At 37.3% G+C, this 19,554-nt stretch overlaps 1 protein-coding gene across 3 annotated transcripts in view; it reads left to right on the top strand.

Annotated features, from left to right (window-relative positions):
• The window catches only part of RAPGEF5 (Rap guanine nucleotide exchange factor 5), a 1,983,710-nt gene that overhangs the window by 1,698,581 nt on the left and 265,575 nt on the right, over positions 1–19,554 (top strand). For all 3 annotated transcript variants that reach the window (XM_044064607.1, XM_044064608.1, XM_044064609.1), the window contains one exon: positions 1,909–2,058. In XM_044064607.1, the coding sequence (XP_043920542.1) occupies positions 1,909–2,058 (150 nt within the window). The remainder of the gene's footprint in view (positions 1–1,908; positions 2,059–19,554) is intronic.

Genomic DNA, 19,554 nt, shown 5'->3' with positions numbered 1-19,554 from the left:
TGAGGTAACTGTTTCTGAATTACAGGGCATATTAATGGGATAATTATACTTAACTATCTTTACACCCCCTTTATGAAAGGGAGTAACCTGGATGTGTCTTTGTTATAATGAAATAAATCCAGTAATACAATGACCTTTTCCTAAAATCTTGTTTGGAAGAAGGGTATAAAATAGTAAAGGCAAATCAAGTTCCTCTTTTGAAGTACAGCTAGTTCTATAGACTTTAGAACTTTTTCAATGAATCATTTAGCCCACCTCTTAAGTACTGCTTCCTAAAGAGTCTAGCTGTTATGTGCCATAACAGGCCTGGCTTTCTCATCCACATGTAATGTCAACCCCCCTTACAAACTAACAGAGGGCTGCATGCATATGCCTGTGCTGCGTTATAACTTAGATGCTAATAGGACTTTGGTGAGAAGGTTGTGAAATTCTGGTGGATACTGTCAAAGTGAACAGAGAAGTGTAGTTGAATATTGGTATAGAAGTATGTTGGTGATAAATGGAAGAAAAAAATGAAGTGAAGAAAGATCTGGCACATACAGGATAGGAGCACATTTCATATGAACTTGATGGATCATGAGTCATAATCTGTCAGTATCATCGTTTATTCTTATAATGGGATCCAAACAGAGGGAAGCAACTTGGTATGCAATGCATACCAGCAAGTTTAAAAGGCAACTTAATTTCTTTACCCTAACTGGCCGTGCTTTACGTCACCCCGCCCCCCAACCAAACCATAGCTTTCTTGAAGGTGACAGGGGCATACTAGCTAATGAATGTTGTGAGAAAATATGATGCTTCCAGCTTCAAAGTTCACAAACCTACAAAAACATTCATATTTATCTTTTAGATGTAAACATGCATGGAATAGTACATGTTGATGGTAGGTACAACAGTATGTAAAGGATAGTTGCCTTCATCTATTTCAGACTTTTTTAAACAAGGTCCTCCCCTTCCATTAAGTCAAGCTAGATTTCAGTATTGTTAGGATTTATTTTCATATCTTTAATAAACAATTAAAATCAATCTGCTATTATTTTTTTCTGTAGGTGGGATCATTGAAAGTTGGCCTACCTCTCCCCCCTGACAATTGGAATTAGAATTGTAAATAATTGTGTTCTGTTCTAGTTAATTTACTAGTTTTCATGCAGTAGTTTGCCAGACTATATTTTACTAAGTCTAATTGAAAATTTATGTCATATATCTTAAATATACGTATGTTCTACTATGCCTAATGGATAACGCATGTTGTGTTTTCAATGTATTTGTGCTTTTTTGAATATTAGTTATTTGTACTCAAATTGTGCTTCCCTGGGCTATGACTGAAATCAGTCATCTGTGATCAGTGCTGAACCGTGCTTAACAAATGTTAATTAAAATAAATAAAAACAGGTGTCCCTGTTGCAACATTAAATTTATTCCTGCTGACCCTGATCACTGTCCTTGAGCTACTGCTTGGAAGTAAACTTATTCCCTGCTGCTGAAATGCTTTTTTCAGAGACTATATGATGGCCATTTCACTTAGTGCATCAGAGTATTTTCTCATCTTCAGCAGCAGTGCTGTTTGAACTGAAAAAAAAAGGAATTCATCAACCCTCTAAATGATTGTAACAATGTTTTTAGTTTAGGTAATCTGGTAATATTGAATTTAAGTATTACTGAGTATGAAATGTAACCATAAGAAACATTTCCCCATGGATGATACTCATAGGAAACAGGAATGTTGGCTGATGTGATTTCTAAAAGCCCAAGACTATTAACCTTTTTGGTTACACGCATAGTTTCTCTGTTCTTATCTATTTCCTAATACTGGATTAATGCTGTTTTGAGGGAAAGAAGCAGTAAGATTGCCTAGTTAAGGTCACTATTTGATAATATTGTTTCTTATCCCCCTCCCGTTTCCTGTAGTTTTCTGCCACATTTACATAACGGACCATTCCTATCTGAGTATGAAGGTAAAGCTGTCCACTTTGGTGCAGGAAGTGCTGAAGATGGTTGCAGAAAAGCTCCAGTATCTGGATGAGGAGCTTGCCCTTGTGGCAGTGGAATTCTCTGGAGGTACATAATATATAATACCTTGTTTTCTTGCATGTAGTGCTGTTTTTTCATACTATACAATTTGTTTGACAAGTAATTGATGTGTGGCAATACATTACAGGAGGGCACACAACTGGCACATACACACAGAGCAAACTGTTGAATGCCATGTAGTAACTGCATTCTGAAATGTGTGGGCTATATGAGATAGTGCATGGTATGTTCATGGGAGGTTCCACCATTCAATAAATGTTTAACTCCACGAATGCTGTTTTCTGGATCCCAGCTCACCAAAATCACAAGTCCTGGTATGGTTTTACATATATCAGTTCTGTTGTGGAATTCCTGATGGGCAAGCTGTTTTTCACCTTTACAGGGTGTTTATCATATCCTGCAGTTGTTCAACATTGATTTTATTATACAAATGTAAGGAACTATTAGGACAAAACCTTCACAAGGAAAAAGGCTTAATAGAATTGTCACTCATAGTTTTGGCAGATAAGTGTTTCAAAAAGTTTGCTGTTGGGGAATATGATTCCAGGACCTTTATTAGATCCTTGTTGATAATGTGCATTAGACATTATAGCACAAGGCAAGCAGAAAAGTGTCACACTGGTTTAACCATCATTAGTTACACAGGTGATGATACAAAATACACAGTCGAAGACAGCATATACGCAGTGCAAGGCACAGAATACACACACAGCTTTTGGTACACCACACCTCATTAATGGCATCAGTATCCCACACTGTTCCATAGGTTTTTTATTTATTTAATTTCTCCAAGTCTTTTGGGTTTCCAATACCATGACAATAATGGACCCCAGTCCTAAGTCAGGGTATGATTAAAGTTCATGAAATTTAGTATTGTTTTAGTCTTTGATGTTATCCAAAAGTGCTCTTTATAGCACCCATAGTGTGCCCAGAATTGAGTAATTCATATGGAGTTACATGTATTAATAGCATATCTAAATATGACTGTAAAATATTTTTTATTAGACATGTTGCTCCTACTACTTTTGAAGATGTCTGTGTATCCTTCCTCCACACTGCACTTGTTTCTGCCTGCAAATTATAGTATTTTATGACTCTCTGTCTGCATGTAATACACTGTAATCACTGGGTGTAGCAATTTCAGTGATCAATAAAAAATATCTAGAGTGCAACAGCTAGAAGAATGGATGAGCGAAATTGCCAAATAAATCCAAAGTTTATTGAATCCAACAGCAGGTATTGAATAAAGTTAAAATAAAGTTAAAACCATAAACGCTTTTATGTTTAAACTCGCGTTTTCGTGACCAATTTCAGTGATCAATGCTACTTTTGTATTTTTTTTTCTAGACTACTTACTATATCTTGTTTTCTTGTATCTGTTTTTTGGAACGTTTGGTAATGTGTGATCCAATGTGATATAAATTTCATCATTCTCTATGATGCTTTATGGTTCGTGTTTCCAATGTTTCTCACCTATTTCAGTATTGTATTTATTTATTTAATTTATTTAACATTTGTTTACCGGGAAAGCCCAACTTGGAACGAGTCAATTTTCAGAGGAGGCCTGGGAAGAAACGTTCCAGATGCATGTCTTTATAATATGGGAGGAAATCAGAGCACCCAGAGAAAACTTACACAAATGTAGGGAGGACATGGAGGCTCCACACAGAAGGCACCCCAGATGACAATCATACCATAGAACCTCTTGCTGAGAGGCCACAAATCAAACTGTTGCACCACTGCACCATTTGCACAACCTCCAGTGCAACAGTCTTGCCGTATTGTTGTGCGTTTCAGTATTCAGGTCCTCTGCCATCTATCACACCCAGCAATAAGATGTGTGACTCTTCTAGTTCTTTTTTTACAGAACCTTTGTTTGTCTGTTTCTCCCACATGTTCAATGGGCTTTGTAAACTAAAGTGTAGGTAGTTCACTATTCTGGGCCACCATTATTTAACCCTTCATCTTGTGGTTTCAGATCATCTCTCCTTAACCATTTCTGCATGAGGTTATTTCACGAGATGTCAATGCCAGCCACAATATTTATGCTTTTTCCACATTTCTTTCCTTCTCATCTGATCCTTTTCCTTATATTCTTTTTTTTTTTTTTTTTTTTTTTTTGGGACATTCAGTTGCTATCTGATTTTTGTCTGCTTCTGGTTTGATGTCCATTCCCACTTAACACTGATATGCTTCTGCTAAGCAGGGAAGTCATCTTAACTTCACATTTTCAATTTTTTCACTATGTTTCACAGATAGATTTGTAGTCCCATGGCTGCAGATCTATATATGTAATCAATTTCAAGGAGGCCCATATCTTCTTCAGAATGAGGAATATATAACCTTCATATACACTGATTTTTAAATCTCGTTTAATAAGTATGAAGCATTTTTCTTGTTTTCCTTCCAATACCTTTGGGGCTAATCAGTCACTCCAAAACGGTAAGTTAGAAGAAGAAGAGCAAATTGGTTTATAGCTTGGACCTTATTCTTAGACGTCATGGCTGTTTTCAGTATTAGTTTAGCTTTCTGAAGTATTCCATATTGACTTTTTATTCACATTCCTTTGTTTTACTGCCAATCCTTCATCAGTTCCCTAATATTCATACACACCCTCCTACTCAAGTTCCTTTGTATCACATTCCTGTCCCAGACTGATATTTTCTCAGTACTGCAACTTTCCTACTTCAAACATTGGTGTTGATCATTTATCTAGACCAAATTACATCCCTATATAATCTGAGAAGATTTAACAACTTGCAGTTGTGCTTTTAACTCCCCATCTGATGATCTATACAGTATTAAGTCATCCACAAAAATAGAGAAGTCTTTAAACAAGGTTGTTTTCTGGAAGCCAAATTGTAGCCATGATCTCATTGGTTAAGTAAACAGCTTAGTGGTTTAAAGGCAAGACAGAACAGCAGTGGTGACAAAGAATAACCCCCTCTGAAATTTTATCCCCAAAATAATAATTTGCCCTTTGTCATGGCTTAACTGCAAATTGGTTTGCCACTGTTTGTTTTATGGTTACTGTAATATAACTGATCAATGTAGGATGTATCTAATACATCTGTAAGCACTTTCCTTTGTGAATGTGGGATGCAGTCAAATGCATTTTTTTTCTGTAGTCTGTTCATGTCATACTTAGATTCTTTTCCATTTTACAATTCTCTATTATGGCTTTATTTAGCAACAAGTGATCCTATGTTGCATATATCCATCTGTTCTATTGCCATGGTTGGGTTTTTTTGTTTTTTTTTTTGGGAGGGGGAAAGACTTTAAACTCTGCATCAGTTCTAGTATATAGTTTGTACATTGTTGGAATGCAAGCTATTAGTCTGTAGTTTTTAGGATGGCTTACAGATTCTGTCTTAAGGAGCAGTATCGCTTTTCTTATTGTTAACCAGGTTGGTGTCTGTTTGGGATGTTCATATAAGTAATTTTTATATGAGGCTAAATCTTTGTGTATAGATAGTAATATTTTAGTCAAAAGTTAGGATTCTGCATTTGGGCCAGGGATTTTTCCATTTAGGAGCTTTTCTTAATTTTGTTTCAATTTCTGTAGCTGTTACTTTAATCCATTTCATATCTTCTGCATTTGAATGCCTTACATTTTCTTTTTTTTTTAATCTGTTCAGCATCTTTATGTTCTCCAAAATCTGTATATTTTTTTCTCTCTCTCTCTGCTTTATTTCACAAGTCTGTACAAAACGTTTTGGATCCTCAATGAATTGCTTATGTTGTACTTTTCCTTTTATATTTATCTCCATATCTTCTAAGCTTTTTCTGCCTGTGCTAATATCTTTATTTTATTATTTGCATTAACGTATGAGAGATCTTGGTCTGCTTTGATACCGTGCATTGCTTTTAACACATCTATTTTCCAAAGTATTTTTGTTGATCTGTTCTCTCTCGTATATTCTTTCAACAGTGACACTTCTTGTCTTAATTGTTTTATAGTTTTCTCTATTCAATGCTTCCATAGGGGTGTTTTATTTCTTCCCTTCCTTTCCCTTATTGTATGTTTTTTTTTAGGTTTATTGCTGTATGTTTATCTGTTATTAATTTAGCTGTAAAGTAATATATCCTATTTATTTCTGTTATAGCATATGCATTTCTCTTAATAGTCCCGATTACTGTGTTCATCTGTTTTATCAGACTTCTAACATTTTGGATGTTTTTTACTTTCTGTAATCTATTTCTTTCATCAATCTTAATATGCCTATCCATCTCTTTTAAATCAAGTACCTCTTCCCTTAGATCATTTTTTTCTTGATCGAGAGCACATTCTTTGCTCTCTCTCTTGTGTGTGCATTCTACAGAAAGTTCCAGAGCATCTTCCTGTGACATATCCTCTTCAGATGTATCCAGCTTTATCTGCTGCTACTTTATTTGGGAACTCATTGGCCCATAACTCCACAACATTGCTTGCCTCAGAGTTCCCACTGTCTCTTGCTCCTTCCCTTGCTGTGCAATTTCAACTGAACATTTGTACCAGTTTGTTATGGAAGGCTCCAGAGTGTCATCATGTAGCAAGTCTTCAGATGCCTCCTGCTCCACCAGTTTATTTTTATTTATTTATTTTACATTTGTTGACTGGGAGAGTCCAACTGGATTACAAGTCCATTTTCAGTGGAAGCCCGGGGAGAAAAACTGCAAGAGAACAATTTTTTTTACAAAACATAGTTTTAAGGACAGACTTGACATACAATTTCCGTAGAAGAGACTTTGACATACATATTAACTAACAGATAGGATACATTCATTCTCTACAATATAATCTTAAATTTTAGAAGATATTCCTAAGTTTAGGATTCCTGTGATAGATTTACTATCAGAGTAAAAGCAGAGAGATGTAGAATAAGGCTCCGAGAGAGCAGATGATGCTCGCTATAGTTGAGAAGGATAATAAATTGATTTACTTTATGTCTTCGCCTGGTTTTATTTGTGAAGGATAAATTGATTTACAGTATGTCTTCTCCTGGTTTTAGTTGCTTATGGAAAGCACAACATTGTTGGGGTAGTTTTCCCTAACTCCTGGAGCGATGGGATGAGCGGTAGATTAACAGTCCTAAGTGGGTACAGTACTATGATTGGTTGGCTTAGCAGAGTTACTTAAGTTAGGTGAAGTATTTCTCCTTTATTTGGGGACTCATTGTTCTATCATGCTATGACATTACCTGTGTTGGATTTTCTACACTAAATCCTTCATTTAGTGGGGTAATCCATAACTTGATTTTTCTGTTTGTTTAACTTCTACCTTACTGCTCCATTGTTCTACATTCCTCTTTTGTTCTCTTATTTTTTGTAGTGGTACCGACAACTTAATTCACAGAACGGCGTTCAGTCCAACAAAGAAAAAAACTGCACCAGCGATACAGAACCGCTCACTCCCAACACAACACCAGTCTGTAAACTGCCTCTGCTTGTAGATATAAAACCAAATTCCACTGTTCGTGGCTCAAAAAGGAAAGAATGTCACTGCCCGTAACACAAAATAAAAGTCCATGTATTGGCATTTGAAACGTTAAGCGCTTTCACTCACAACACAATGAGCTTCATCAGAACATTTGAACAGCTGTTTGTTGCCATTGGCGCCAAAACTCAAATTAGTTTTTAAAGCTAACCTGCATACATAAAAACACTCGCCCTACCTACTCGTGCCATATATAGATTTCATAGCAAATGAATCTTCACATAAGTACAATTATAAAAGCCTATAATAACTTATATATAAAAAATGTTCAACTATAAAATGTTTAACTATAAAAAATACATATATATATATATATATATATATATATATATATATATATGTGTTGTGTCGTTTGGCTTTTCCCGGTTATGGGGTCGCCACAGCGGAACTCCGGTCCGCTAATGATTGGCAGTTGATTTTTACGTACCGAGTTGCCAGCTCTGCCTCACAACCTTCAACGAAGGTATTGCCCATTCACGTATGTCTCCACGCAGAAGACACTCTAGCTGAGAATCGAACCAGAAATCGTCTTACTGTGAGGCAACAACACTACCGCAGCACCACCACCGCAGTTCCAAAAAATACATATATGTGTAAATACTTGTAATCAAAACATAATAAACAATAACTATCATTGCCTGATGTCTAATAAAGGTTTAATGGATATGTGGTCTTTCAAACCTGGTGGTGTCGTGGCATCAGTAAATAGTTGCCACCAAACCTCCTTATAGGTGTTGTGTTGTGTTGGGAGTGAGCGATATTTGATTTTTTGTAATGCGAAATTTTCCATATCTGGGTATTTCTATTCAAATATCTCTGGAGCTCCTTTTTTATATTGATTAGTTTTGCTTTCTCTTTTTCATAAATATGGCACCACATCAAATCTCTTTTTCTTTCCCATATCCTTGTTTCTTCTTTATACCTTTCAAAAATGTCTGAGTTTCGTTCTTTATATTTTTGCACTTCCTCTGTTGCTTCTTTTCCCAGGCAGCCCAAAGTTTCTTTGTCTATGCAATGTTTTTCATGGATCTGTTACATTAATGAATGCAAATTTTTATTTGAGGTTTTGACAGTTTTAATTCTGCAGGTGTTTTTCTTTTCTCTAATTTCTCTCTTAATATTTCTGAATATATTGTATCTGGAAATTTTGAGCTGCTTGCATAATAGTAACTATACATAATTTATTCCTTTTTCTCAATAGTCCACTCTGTCATCTTTATGGCTTTTGTGGCCTATCAGTTTTTGTTTTTTTCTGTGGACTACTACTACCTTATACAACTGGGGGCCATCCTTACCCCTAGACTGGCCTAACTCCATTGTAGGAATGTTTCTATATCTTGAGGATTCTACACTGCCATTTTTTTTCAGTCCTGGCACCAGTGCGTACATTAAGATTAGGCATTTTTTGTTTTTTTATCTGGGACCTTGCACCCAGCTGCCTTTTTATTTTTTAACCTCTCTATCTCAATTATATATGCTATATAAGATACAGTCTGTATATCAATGTCTTTTTGGTGAGAGTTTGTGAAAACTGGGTCGACCACATGAAGGTACTCATCAAGGTACTACTCTCTTTTTCTTGCTGATTTCATCATCTCTCCATTCACACCGCTTGGGGTTTCATTCATGTTTTGCCTGGATGTTGTGTGATGAGGAATTGCAGTTTAGAATTGCAATACTGGCTGGCAATCCTCAATTCAGGATCCTGTACTATGACTAAGAAAGCTAACAGCTGCTTAGGTTTTGCCATGAGTGGTGTCCTGTGTTGGAAGTAGGACATGACTATGTGGAATGATGATTCACAGCCATGGGCAAGCCTTGGCAAGGGGAAGATGAGAATGGCTTTGAACACACAAATGCCCATTGAGTAGCCTGTCCACATCTGTCCCTGCCATGCCTGGCAGATTTGGTATTGCTTGACATCATTCAGAAACAACAGCCATTAGAGATTGTACTGACAATATGAGACATCATGAAGCAGATCATCTTGACGTGGTACCCTCCCTGTCATTTTCATGTGTAACATTAATGGTGATGTATACCCAGATGGCACAAGTGGCAGCAGACTGGGCATGGATGACACACTTCTCCATCTGGAGTTAGAAATGGGCAGCACCTTCGGGTCGCAGCCAGATGGCCATTATAACCTGTGTTTGATACACTACTGATATCTGTCCAATCCTGCACATTCTTATACTGGGGATCCAAGGTTCTGGGATACAGCCACTACAGCTGCCTTGTCAGAGGGGACATTAGTTCACATTTGTCTGCATCTCTGCCATAGTGTTGTTATTCTCTCCTTGTGTGGCACATGTTTCCACACACTGAAAGTGCTCAGCTATGTGTAGTGTGCCCATACTCTCATGTGTGGGGAATTACCATCAGCCTTTTTCTGTACGTCCTGGCCACAGAAATGAGTAGTAGCATCCTTATTCACAGTGTTACCTATGAAAGGGTACCAGCATAACAGATAAGATGCCACTTCCAATGAAGTTGTGATAATGTTGCATACAATGCAAAGTCACAATTAATTTAAGCCACACAGTTGTTTATGCTTGCCTGAGCAAAATGCTTGTTTAATCTGTAGCCATTAGGTGCCTAGAAAGAAAAAACTGAGAATAGGATACATGAAAAGAAGCCAAACAGAGCTGTGCTTCGTGTGTCTTTGTTAAAACAGTAGGTACAATACTGCCTGGACTGATTTTCCTGAGACTTGATATCTTGTTCTGCACCAACACTGAAACCAAAAATTGATCAGGTCTGATGAAGTTTGCTAACTTAGTAAACGAAAGCGCTAATGTTTACAGTTTACTTGGTCCAGTGTGGTTTTTTTCCTTCATTTTTGTTTTAGTTTCATAGTTTATTTTATTAGTTTGTTGTTTATACAAACACTGAAACCGTCACCAGAGCCAGATAAAAGAAAGACCTTTGAATTTATAAGCTGCTTATAAGTGACTTACCCTTACCTGCGGTAGTCCTTGCTACATTGATGTCCCGTGCATTTTGTTGGCAAGATCGGTCATGTCAGTGATCCAGGTGGGAATATGGTAGGAGAATCTTGCCATGGCCACCAGACAGCATCACTCTTGCTACTAAAATGAGACTTTGCTCCATTATGGCTGCATTTTCTGTGCAAATAAATGCTGTGGCTGCTGCTGTTTGCCATTTGACACTACCCAAACTGCGAAACATATAAGGCACAAGATGCACCAACTGAACATGATATGAAACACAGTGTATTGTATCTGAATGCATCAAGGCCAGTCCTGATTATTATGTACCACATCAGATATTTACCGACTATGAAACAGGGAGCACAGATATTGATGTCTACAGCAGCATAACTCATAAGGTAGCACTGTACTTCTGATAGTTCTCCCAAATGTGAATGCATTCTCGTGTAGCAGCGTATTTGTATACAGTCACTGAACACATTAATTTCCTTGTGTTTTGGTGAAATTTTCTACGGCTGGTTTCCTTAACAAGGTCATATGCCTATTAAAAATAGGCAGCACAAGAGAAAGGGCAAGGAGCAAGCAAGAAAATGACACTAAGGTTGTTAATCTAGTATGCCCTGCATTAGAAATATTAATCATTGTTATGTATTACTTGTATTTGCATTTTTAGTTTCATAACTGAAGGTGCTACTTGTTACTAAGGGGCATGGTGTGAAATATCGTAGTGGGAGAAGGAAAAAATGTATTGCAGTTTTGTACTTGCTATTTGGATATGTTGCTCAGCACTGAAAGTCTGTGTCCTTATTGCCATTTATTTATTTATTTATTTATTTATTCAACTGCATATTTACTTCCATTTTATTAATCACTATCATCAAACTGAGCTGTGAGCTGCTTTTCGTTGGAGTCGAGGAAAAGAAGCTCCACAAAGAAACTGCATTAACATCAAATTTCAAATTAGAGCCAGGCTGACTCCTCATTATTTCTGTTCAGTCTCCGCCTCTCCACTAGACTCATGTCAGAAATGTGGAGAACTGTTGTAGAGGCCCCACTTTCCAAAGGGGGGCCACAACAGTCTCAGGCAACTACAGACCTTTCAGCCTCACAAGCCCTAACACACTGGAGCTTATCAATATGGATTAGTGCCTTATCTGTAATGCACTAGAATGTTTCATTATGGGCCTCATAAACAAGGACATAGACAGTCTTTCACCTCTGGACCCAAACCAATATGGGTTTGTTAAAAACAGATCCTGCCTCTTAAACCTGGTGGACTAAGTCTTTAGACCCAGATAGACTAGTTCATAAGACATACCTGGACATGTCCATTCAATACTTGGACATCATTGATAAGTTAATCCAGTTAAATACAAACCCCTATGTTACTTACTGGACAGTAAACTGACTCACCAAGAAAACCCAATCTGTTATTGTGGCAAGCACACTCAATTAAAAGAGTAATTGTTAGCTGTTTTATTCAGGGATCTGCCATGGGTCCACTCCTCTTTAATATGAGCTTCTCTGAGTAAAGCAGAAACCACAGGCCTTTAGCTGATGAAGTTTGTTGATGACTGCAGAGTTGGAGCTGCCATAAATACCTCAGATGACCTGTTTGGTATTCCTGTTTTTATCACATAGGTGACACCCCCCCCAAATCTACTTTGTCATTAGGGACTTGGGCACCTGCATTAACAATGAACTAAACTTTGACCACCATGTTACTGCAACTGTTGGGAAGTCTTTTTATGTAGCCAGATTAATCACCAGGGACACATCTTCTAGGTCCAGGGAAGTCATTGTCCCCCAGTGTTCCACCCTTATCAGACCACTAATACAATATAATACTGCTTTAGTTATGTCCCAGGCTAGACATATGACACAACTTGAAAAACTGTTCTCTTTTTCAATTTCTTAGTGTTTAGAAGAGAGCTCATCTTTGCTTACAGAACCTCCAAAGATCCTGGTCATATGTCACCTCTTACACATCCATAAACACTTGTTCAAAAGTCTAAAATTACCACCTTAACAAAATATCACCTTTCGGAAAGATAGATATCTTTTGCAGAGAGTACTTCTTTTATGGAACTGACTATCCTTAGAGATAAAGTAGAGTTAGTTCCATGACCCTTTTAAGAGTAACCTGAATGAGTGGATGGGCAATCAAATGTACACCCCCAGTCTGGCCCCTGTAGCCTTTATTGAAGGGGTTGAAACTAAATCTAACTGTGGCTTTAACTAATTAATTGATTGATTGGTTGATTGATTAACTTCATCTACACTGACTAGTTAATAGCAGCTCACTGAATTTTTTATTTTGATTTATTTATTTACTTATTTTGCAAATTGTCATGTATTCTGCCTGCAGCTAAAACTAACCATTTATTTATGTTGTGTGATTACCTGTTATACACAGACAAATGAAAAAAAAATTTCCGCAAGCATTCACAGTTTAAACGTGATACTAAGACACCATCTTTATTATGGATTTTTTGTGATTCAAAAGCAGAAGTGCTTACTACACATGGGATCATTTCATTGAAGTACATAGTTGAGCTGTAATCTCCTCTTCTGTCTCCTACATGCCACTGCACTCTCTTCTGGTTGTCATACTCATCTATTTTCTCTCTCTTCTTTTTTTTCACTGTCTAGCATTCTTTCTGTAGTTCTTCCTCTTCCCTGTCTCACTAGCTTTCATCTTTTTCCTGTCACCTAATAATGGGAGCTTTACAGAATCCTGAAAGCCCAAAATCCTGAAGACCAAAATCCTGAAAGTTCAAATCCTGAAAACACACAGGATACCAACACTTAATCCAGCACAAGTATATATGGAAACATATTACTCTTCAACTATATGCAGGGAGACAAGCCCCCCTGCTACTTAAATATATCAACTCCGAGATTGCACTTCACTACACTAAGTGCAATCTTGGAGTTGATATATTTAAGTAGCAGGGGGTATGGGGGTGCAGCCCCCCCCCCCCCACATAGGGGATGCAGGGGAGCTTGTGTGTGTTTTCAGGATTTTAAGTTTTCAGGATTTTGAGTTTTCAGGATTTTGGTCTTCAGGATTTTGGGCTTTCAGGATTCTGTAGCACTCCCCTAATGATATATAGAGGGCTGAAGCATAAGTAATACACTCGCTATGCCATTCTTTCCTGCATAACAGCTCACTTGTATAGTCATTACTTCCACTTTGCCCGCTCTTTTTGCCTTTCCCCAAGACCACCATGCCTTTCCGTTATCATTTCTCAAAGTCATCACTGTAATTCTGTGGCTCACTGTTTGCTTCTGTTTGATTAGTTTTTTTAGAATATTAACACTGTGTTGCTATACCCTTTCCATGGTCTGCTTATACTTTGTTATTTAAAAGAAAGATAACCTTACAGGGATGGTTTACTTGTTTGCACTTGATCCTTGCTAAAAACTGATGTTGGTATGGATTTCTTCCTTCATTGTTGTTACTATTGGAGAATGACCTAAAATGACTGTATTTTTGTACTCTGAAATATTTGCTTCTTTGATTACATTATATCCTTAATTACTTAGGGTTTTTTTCCTAGAATCCCCTGTATAAAATGAATGTTTATTTTAAGTAATAATAATAGTAATAATAACCACTTGTTAACCAGGAAAGCCATTCCTTTTTCAGGGCAGCACAGGAGCTATGTCTGATTAAGTAACTTGTTCAAGGTCACACAGTTGGCAAATGCGGGCTGAGGGAACCAAACCGTGTACCACAGGAACTAAAGGTCACAGCCTTAACCCTCTACGCCAACTATCTGACTAAGATAGCAAACAAGAACTGATAATTAATTTCACCACAAGCTGGAGTTATGTCCGTGAAAACTTGCCCTCTTAGATAACATTTTAACAAATTTGGGCATGCCTTCGTTGAAGGTTGGGCGTCGAGCTGGCACCTCGGCACCGTGAAAATCTATTGCCAGTCATTAGCGGACCGGAGTTCCACTGTGGCGACCCCTAACTGGGAAAAGCCAAAGGAACGACAACAACCAGAGTACCATTTGCAAGAATTCAAAGTGCTGTTAGAGTTCTTCTTTTTGTTCAGAAGTCAAGACAATTCCTGGTGAGAATGCTTTAATTTTTTACATATATCCTATAGATGTGAGTAAGTTTTTCCAGAACCTTTCCTAATTTAGGGAGGACAGATAGGGATCTAAAGCTAGAAGCAGTTTTTGTCATAGTAGGTTTAGACAAGTGGCTAGTAAGACCATGTTTACATATCTGGATATGTGCCTTGTGTAACAAAGAGCATGCAGACAAATTCTGGGGTTGGAAAAATGTAGTTTGTTCATGATTTAATGAAGCGTGGGTTAATGGTATTTAGTCCTGGGAACTTTTGGTTAAGGGTTTCCTCCATTAGTATCTGTCTTTTTATGGTGACTTTTTTCCTTAAGTAAAAAGGAGGGATCTCAGAGTCAGCGATAGATGTAGTGTTGCTTGGTTGGTCATTAATCAAACTCATCTGAATACTGGCAAGTTTAGAGACTTCATGGAGGAAGTTGTTTGTAGAGACAGGGTTTTACATCCAGTTTGAAAGAAAGTATTTACTGGTTGTTGTTTTAATATCTACCTGCAATGGACGTAAGATTATTTGCAGAAATGCCTTGACTTTTTACATGATTGTCTTGCTTTTGGTGATAAAGCATTGTGTGGCTTTTTAGGCAATATTTCCAAGAAAGAACATTTTTTTCTTTGGCTTATTATCCCTTATTCTCCATTTTCTTCTTGATTTAAAAGCATAAGTAGAGATTTTAATTTCATTAGTCATCTAAAGGTAGTTTCTAGCTTTTTATAACCTGATAAAAAGAGAGAAGAGAATCTTTTATAGACTAAGATGTTAGCAAAAAAAAAAAAAAAAAAGCAACAGCAATACTTGTGCCATTAGTAATAAATTCAGCAGAACAGTGGTCATTGCATGTAGGTTGACATATTTTAAGACAAGTGAATTTTATAAGATATGGGTGTTAAAGATGGCCTTACAAACTATATGATGGCAGCAATATATGAAGTGCTCAACCTTAAGGGCATACAACAAATGAAGACAGCTCTTTTGGGCTTTGAGTAATGCCTTCCATATCCAAATAAATTTCACACTGTACTGCTGCAAAGCAAGCTGGAGAGCAAAGCTGTAACCATGCCCTCCCATGATTTCATGTGCTTCACTCTCAGCCCAGTGCCTTTCAGTGCTACTGTACCAGCAGTAATTGATTCTTTGAGAAAACTAGTGCCCCCCACACTCTCGTGCACACACACACACACACACACACACATACATACAGATTTCTAGTAAGAGCAGTAAGTGACAAGTGATCACATGGTATATACATCTTTAAGTTGACAGACTTAAAGTTCCTGCCACCCTATGTCTGCTGGTGTAATCATCAAGACTAAACTTGAAGGCAGAAAATGTAGCACTTTGCTTTGCATTTAGTAGTAACTTATTCCATAGGCTGAAAATACATTGAGTTAGGGACCTATCCTTCAGAAAGTCCTCTTTACTTCTTGGCATAAATTATGGACTCTGGTACAAGTGTGCAGAGTGTGTCTGGTTTTGAAAAAAAAAAAAAAAAAGAGGTCATATAGGATTCAAACTTTTATGGCTCAAAAAGTGAGACACGGCTCACCTCTGAGCAGCTGATAGGCTACTGAATATAAATTAATTATGCTAATTTATCAAGATAGTTGGATTGGGGCATTTCAGTGTAAAAAATATGCTTGATTTGTATTTATACATGCCAAAGAGGGCATTATATTCAATGAAGGGTCTGATAAGGGAAGAGTACAGTGGAAAGATAAATTCTTTGGACCTTGATGCTATTCTCTGAAATTAACAGCGCTGAATAGAAGAATTTATTGATTATGGTGAAAACACAATGACAGAATAAGTGAGAGTTCTCCACAAAAGTACCTGAGTTTCTCATGATTGTATCTGTTTGAAGAGGAATACCACTTAAAATATATGGGATAGGAAGAGATTTCTTGCCGAACACTACTGTGCTGCATTTTTTTTGCACTTAGCTTGAGATCATTTTCAGTACAATCCAGTATATGCATATATCAGGTCTTTTTGGAGCAGTTTAGTTATCCGTGGATGAGCAGACAAGTGTCAAGCTTGCAGTTGTCAGTAAACCTGGTCAACCATACGTAAAGGATATTGTCTTATATGTATGCAGAATGAATGCCAAACAGGAGAGGCCCAACACTGATCACTGTGGGTACTCCACTAGCTGTAATTTTACATCCAGAGAAGGTACCAGAAACTTTCACCACTTGAAATCTGTTAGATAGCCAGTCTGCAATCCAACAGGCGAGATGGGGAGTTACATTAAGCTTGTCAACTTTTTAATAATACCAGTATGGGAGATAGTGTCAAAAGCTTTGGCTAGGTCAAGATCAGCAACATATACAGAATGACCATTGTCATAAGCTTTTGTAATGTTTTCAAACAAGATTTCCAGGTTCAGGAGAGAAGACCTGTGCATCACAAAACCAAACTGAGTGAGCTGTATATCGGTTAAATTGCTCATGTTTCCATACATAATTTCTGCAGTGATTCATTGCATGGCTTTGCATACATGTCTGTTGAGGCTGATGGGCTTATAATTTGATCTGTAGAGACACCACCTTTGTGCAGAGGAGTCACAGTGTATGATGTTCATTGTAGTCAGTGTTGCAATACTTAGTATTTAGTCTTGGGAATTCCTGCCATGCAGAAGCCCATGTCTACCTGAATACCAGAGTCTTTTGTCATCCTCCAGCCAACGGATGTCCTCTTCTACAAGTTGAAATATGTTTGCCATGGAGAAGTCCCTAAAAATGATTTCATTTGGTTATGGGTTGGTAAAATTAAACCTTGACAGATAGGGTAACTGATTTGTGGTCTGTCGAAAAGGTATTTGATTTGATGGTACTAAGGTGATTTCTAAGATCTTTGGAGGACATTAATGGGGATCTGTAGCTAACAATGAAGTAAGTTAGAGTTGCTTAGGGTGATTTCATATCTCTGGGAGCTCCAAGTTAGAGTTGTGGGTAATCTGACTTGAAATTTTCTGACTAATACAAATACTTATCTGAAGTTATAGAAGGGCCTGAAGGGCATTATGACCCTGGTATAGATTGAGAACAGTCATTGTACTGAAACTGTCAACTGTACAGATATGAATGTGTGTGAGTGGCAGGAAAGCCTCAGGTTTTGGCATCATTGTGTTTAGACTCATAATATTGAGCACTGCTATCATAATGTTGGATGAATTTGGGTTTCAGTTTGCTATGCGTGAATGTACATTAGGGAGACTACCTAAAAAGGACATTTTTAGCAAAGCAAAAGCTTCAGCCAGAATACATAAGCTGTAATATAAGAAGGATGTAGGTAGTCACTGTCAAAGCAGGAAGTCTTATCCACCATCTTATTCCAGGATGATATATACTAGAGCCCATTTGAGTTTTTAAAAAGAGTTATAATACACCAGTTGTCGCTATTACCATTATGTAAATGAGCGACCACAAGCTTTTAAACTGAATAATGGAGCTCTTTAGTTAGGAAGAAATTAGGCGATACACTTTCAGAATTAAATATTTAGACAAATATGCTCTTGCACAGTGAAATATAAAATAAGATTTGAAGAGCTAGATGGTGTTAGGAAAAAAAATGACTTGTCTTTAGACTACCACTAACTGAAAATAACTTTAATCTACATCTAAATTTTATGACCATGTAGCAGTTGAACAAAACTCAAAAACCAAATTTTATAGATGTAATTTCATAGACATTGGACAACAGTCTGTCTCTTTTGGTATTGAAAGTCCATTAAATGTTTTCTTCACTGTTCCAAGTCTATAATGTCTGCTAAGCACTCCCAAATGAAAAAGGAATATTTATACCTGTAGTGCTGTACTGAATTTTGATGGAAGAGTCCCATTACTTGGAAAAAATACTACAGAGTGTTGTCCTGAAATGAGACTACACTGACATATTCAGTTACCACTGTCATTTTAAGGTCTCTGAGGTCTGCTACTTTGTGAGTGTATGTTGGTGTGAATAAACCTAATTTTTTCACTTGTAGACACGTGTCTGGTCAGTCGTTACCAGAACTTATGACCATAGGTGAAAGATGTCCGTTACATATTCCCATCATAGCTCCCACCCATTCATCAGTCTGTCAAGCCCCTCTACTTTAATTCATGATCAAAAATCCATAATAATGATAATATATATGGCTGTACTCACTATTGTCCAACCTCCCAAATGTTGACATGGCTAACATTGACATAGTTATGTCGACAAACAAACACAATGGTGCACATTTTCCAGGGCTAATTTTTGGTACATGTAAAAACAAAAACAATACTTTTTGCAGGGGGTAAGCTCACCCTGTGCTCCCTATACCCCTCTGCTAATTATATATACTAACACCAAGGTGACTCAATCCCCTGGTGAAAAGTCATATTCCCCTACCCAGGGATTGTCAATTTCTCACATTGGTTAACCATGTTTATTGTAATCCAGAGTGTGTCATTTGGTCTCAGATCAGCTAATGCTCTCTTTCTCTAACCCCCCCCCCCCATAATAGTAGCCAGGCATTCATCTGAATAGTGGCAGTATTAGGGGAAAGTTTTTATCAGATTAAGGTGTAGGGTTTAGGGACAGCATTAGGGTTAGCACCCATTACTAAGGTGGACGGGGGGGGCTGTGCCCACCTTAGTTACAATAATTGAGCTCTTTTCCCTCCCCTCTAAGCCTTTTGGTTATTTGGTGACTTTTCCCAGATTATTTTCCTTAATTGTATTGGGAGTTTAATGATGGTCATGTTTCTTGGAGTACTACTTTCTCCACATTTATGATCTTTTGGTAAAATCATGTGCTTTCTCTTTTGTATGTTGGCTAGCATTGAGATGTACATGCTTCACAAACTGAGAACCACAAAACCAAAAAGTAGAGTGGACCCGGACCACAGAAAATCAACCAAGCAAGTTTAATGCCACAAAAATTCCAACAACCAAAGTTTAAGCACTTTCATCAGAATGTATCACAGACTTCTTCAGAAACACTTAAACTCAATTGTATGCAAC

The sequence above is a fragment of the Protopterus annectens genome, chromosome 3.part0 (assembly GCF_019279795.1).
Source record: "Protopterus annectens isolate FY-2018-M chromosome 3.part0, PAN1.0, whole genome shotgun sequence".
Classification (NCBI taxonomy): Eukaryota; Metazoa; Chordata; order Ceratodontiformes; family Protopteridae; genus Protopterus; species Protopterus annectens.
Note: the sequence above shows the minus strand (reverse complement) of the source record. Positions and strands in the feature narration are given on the sequence as shown.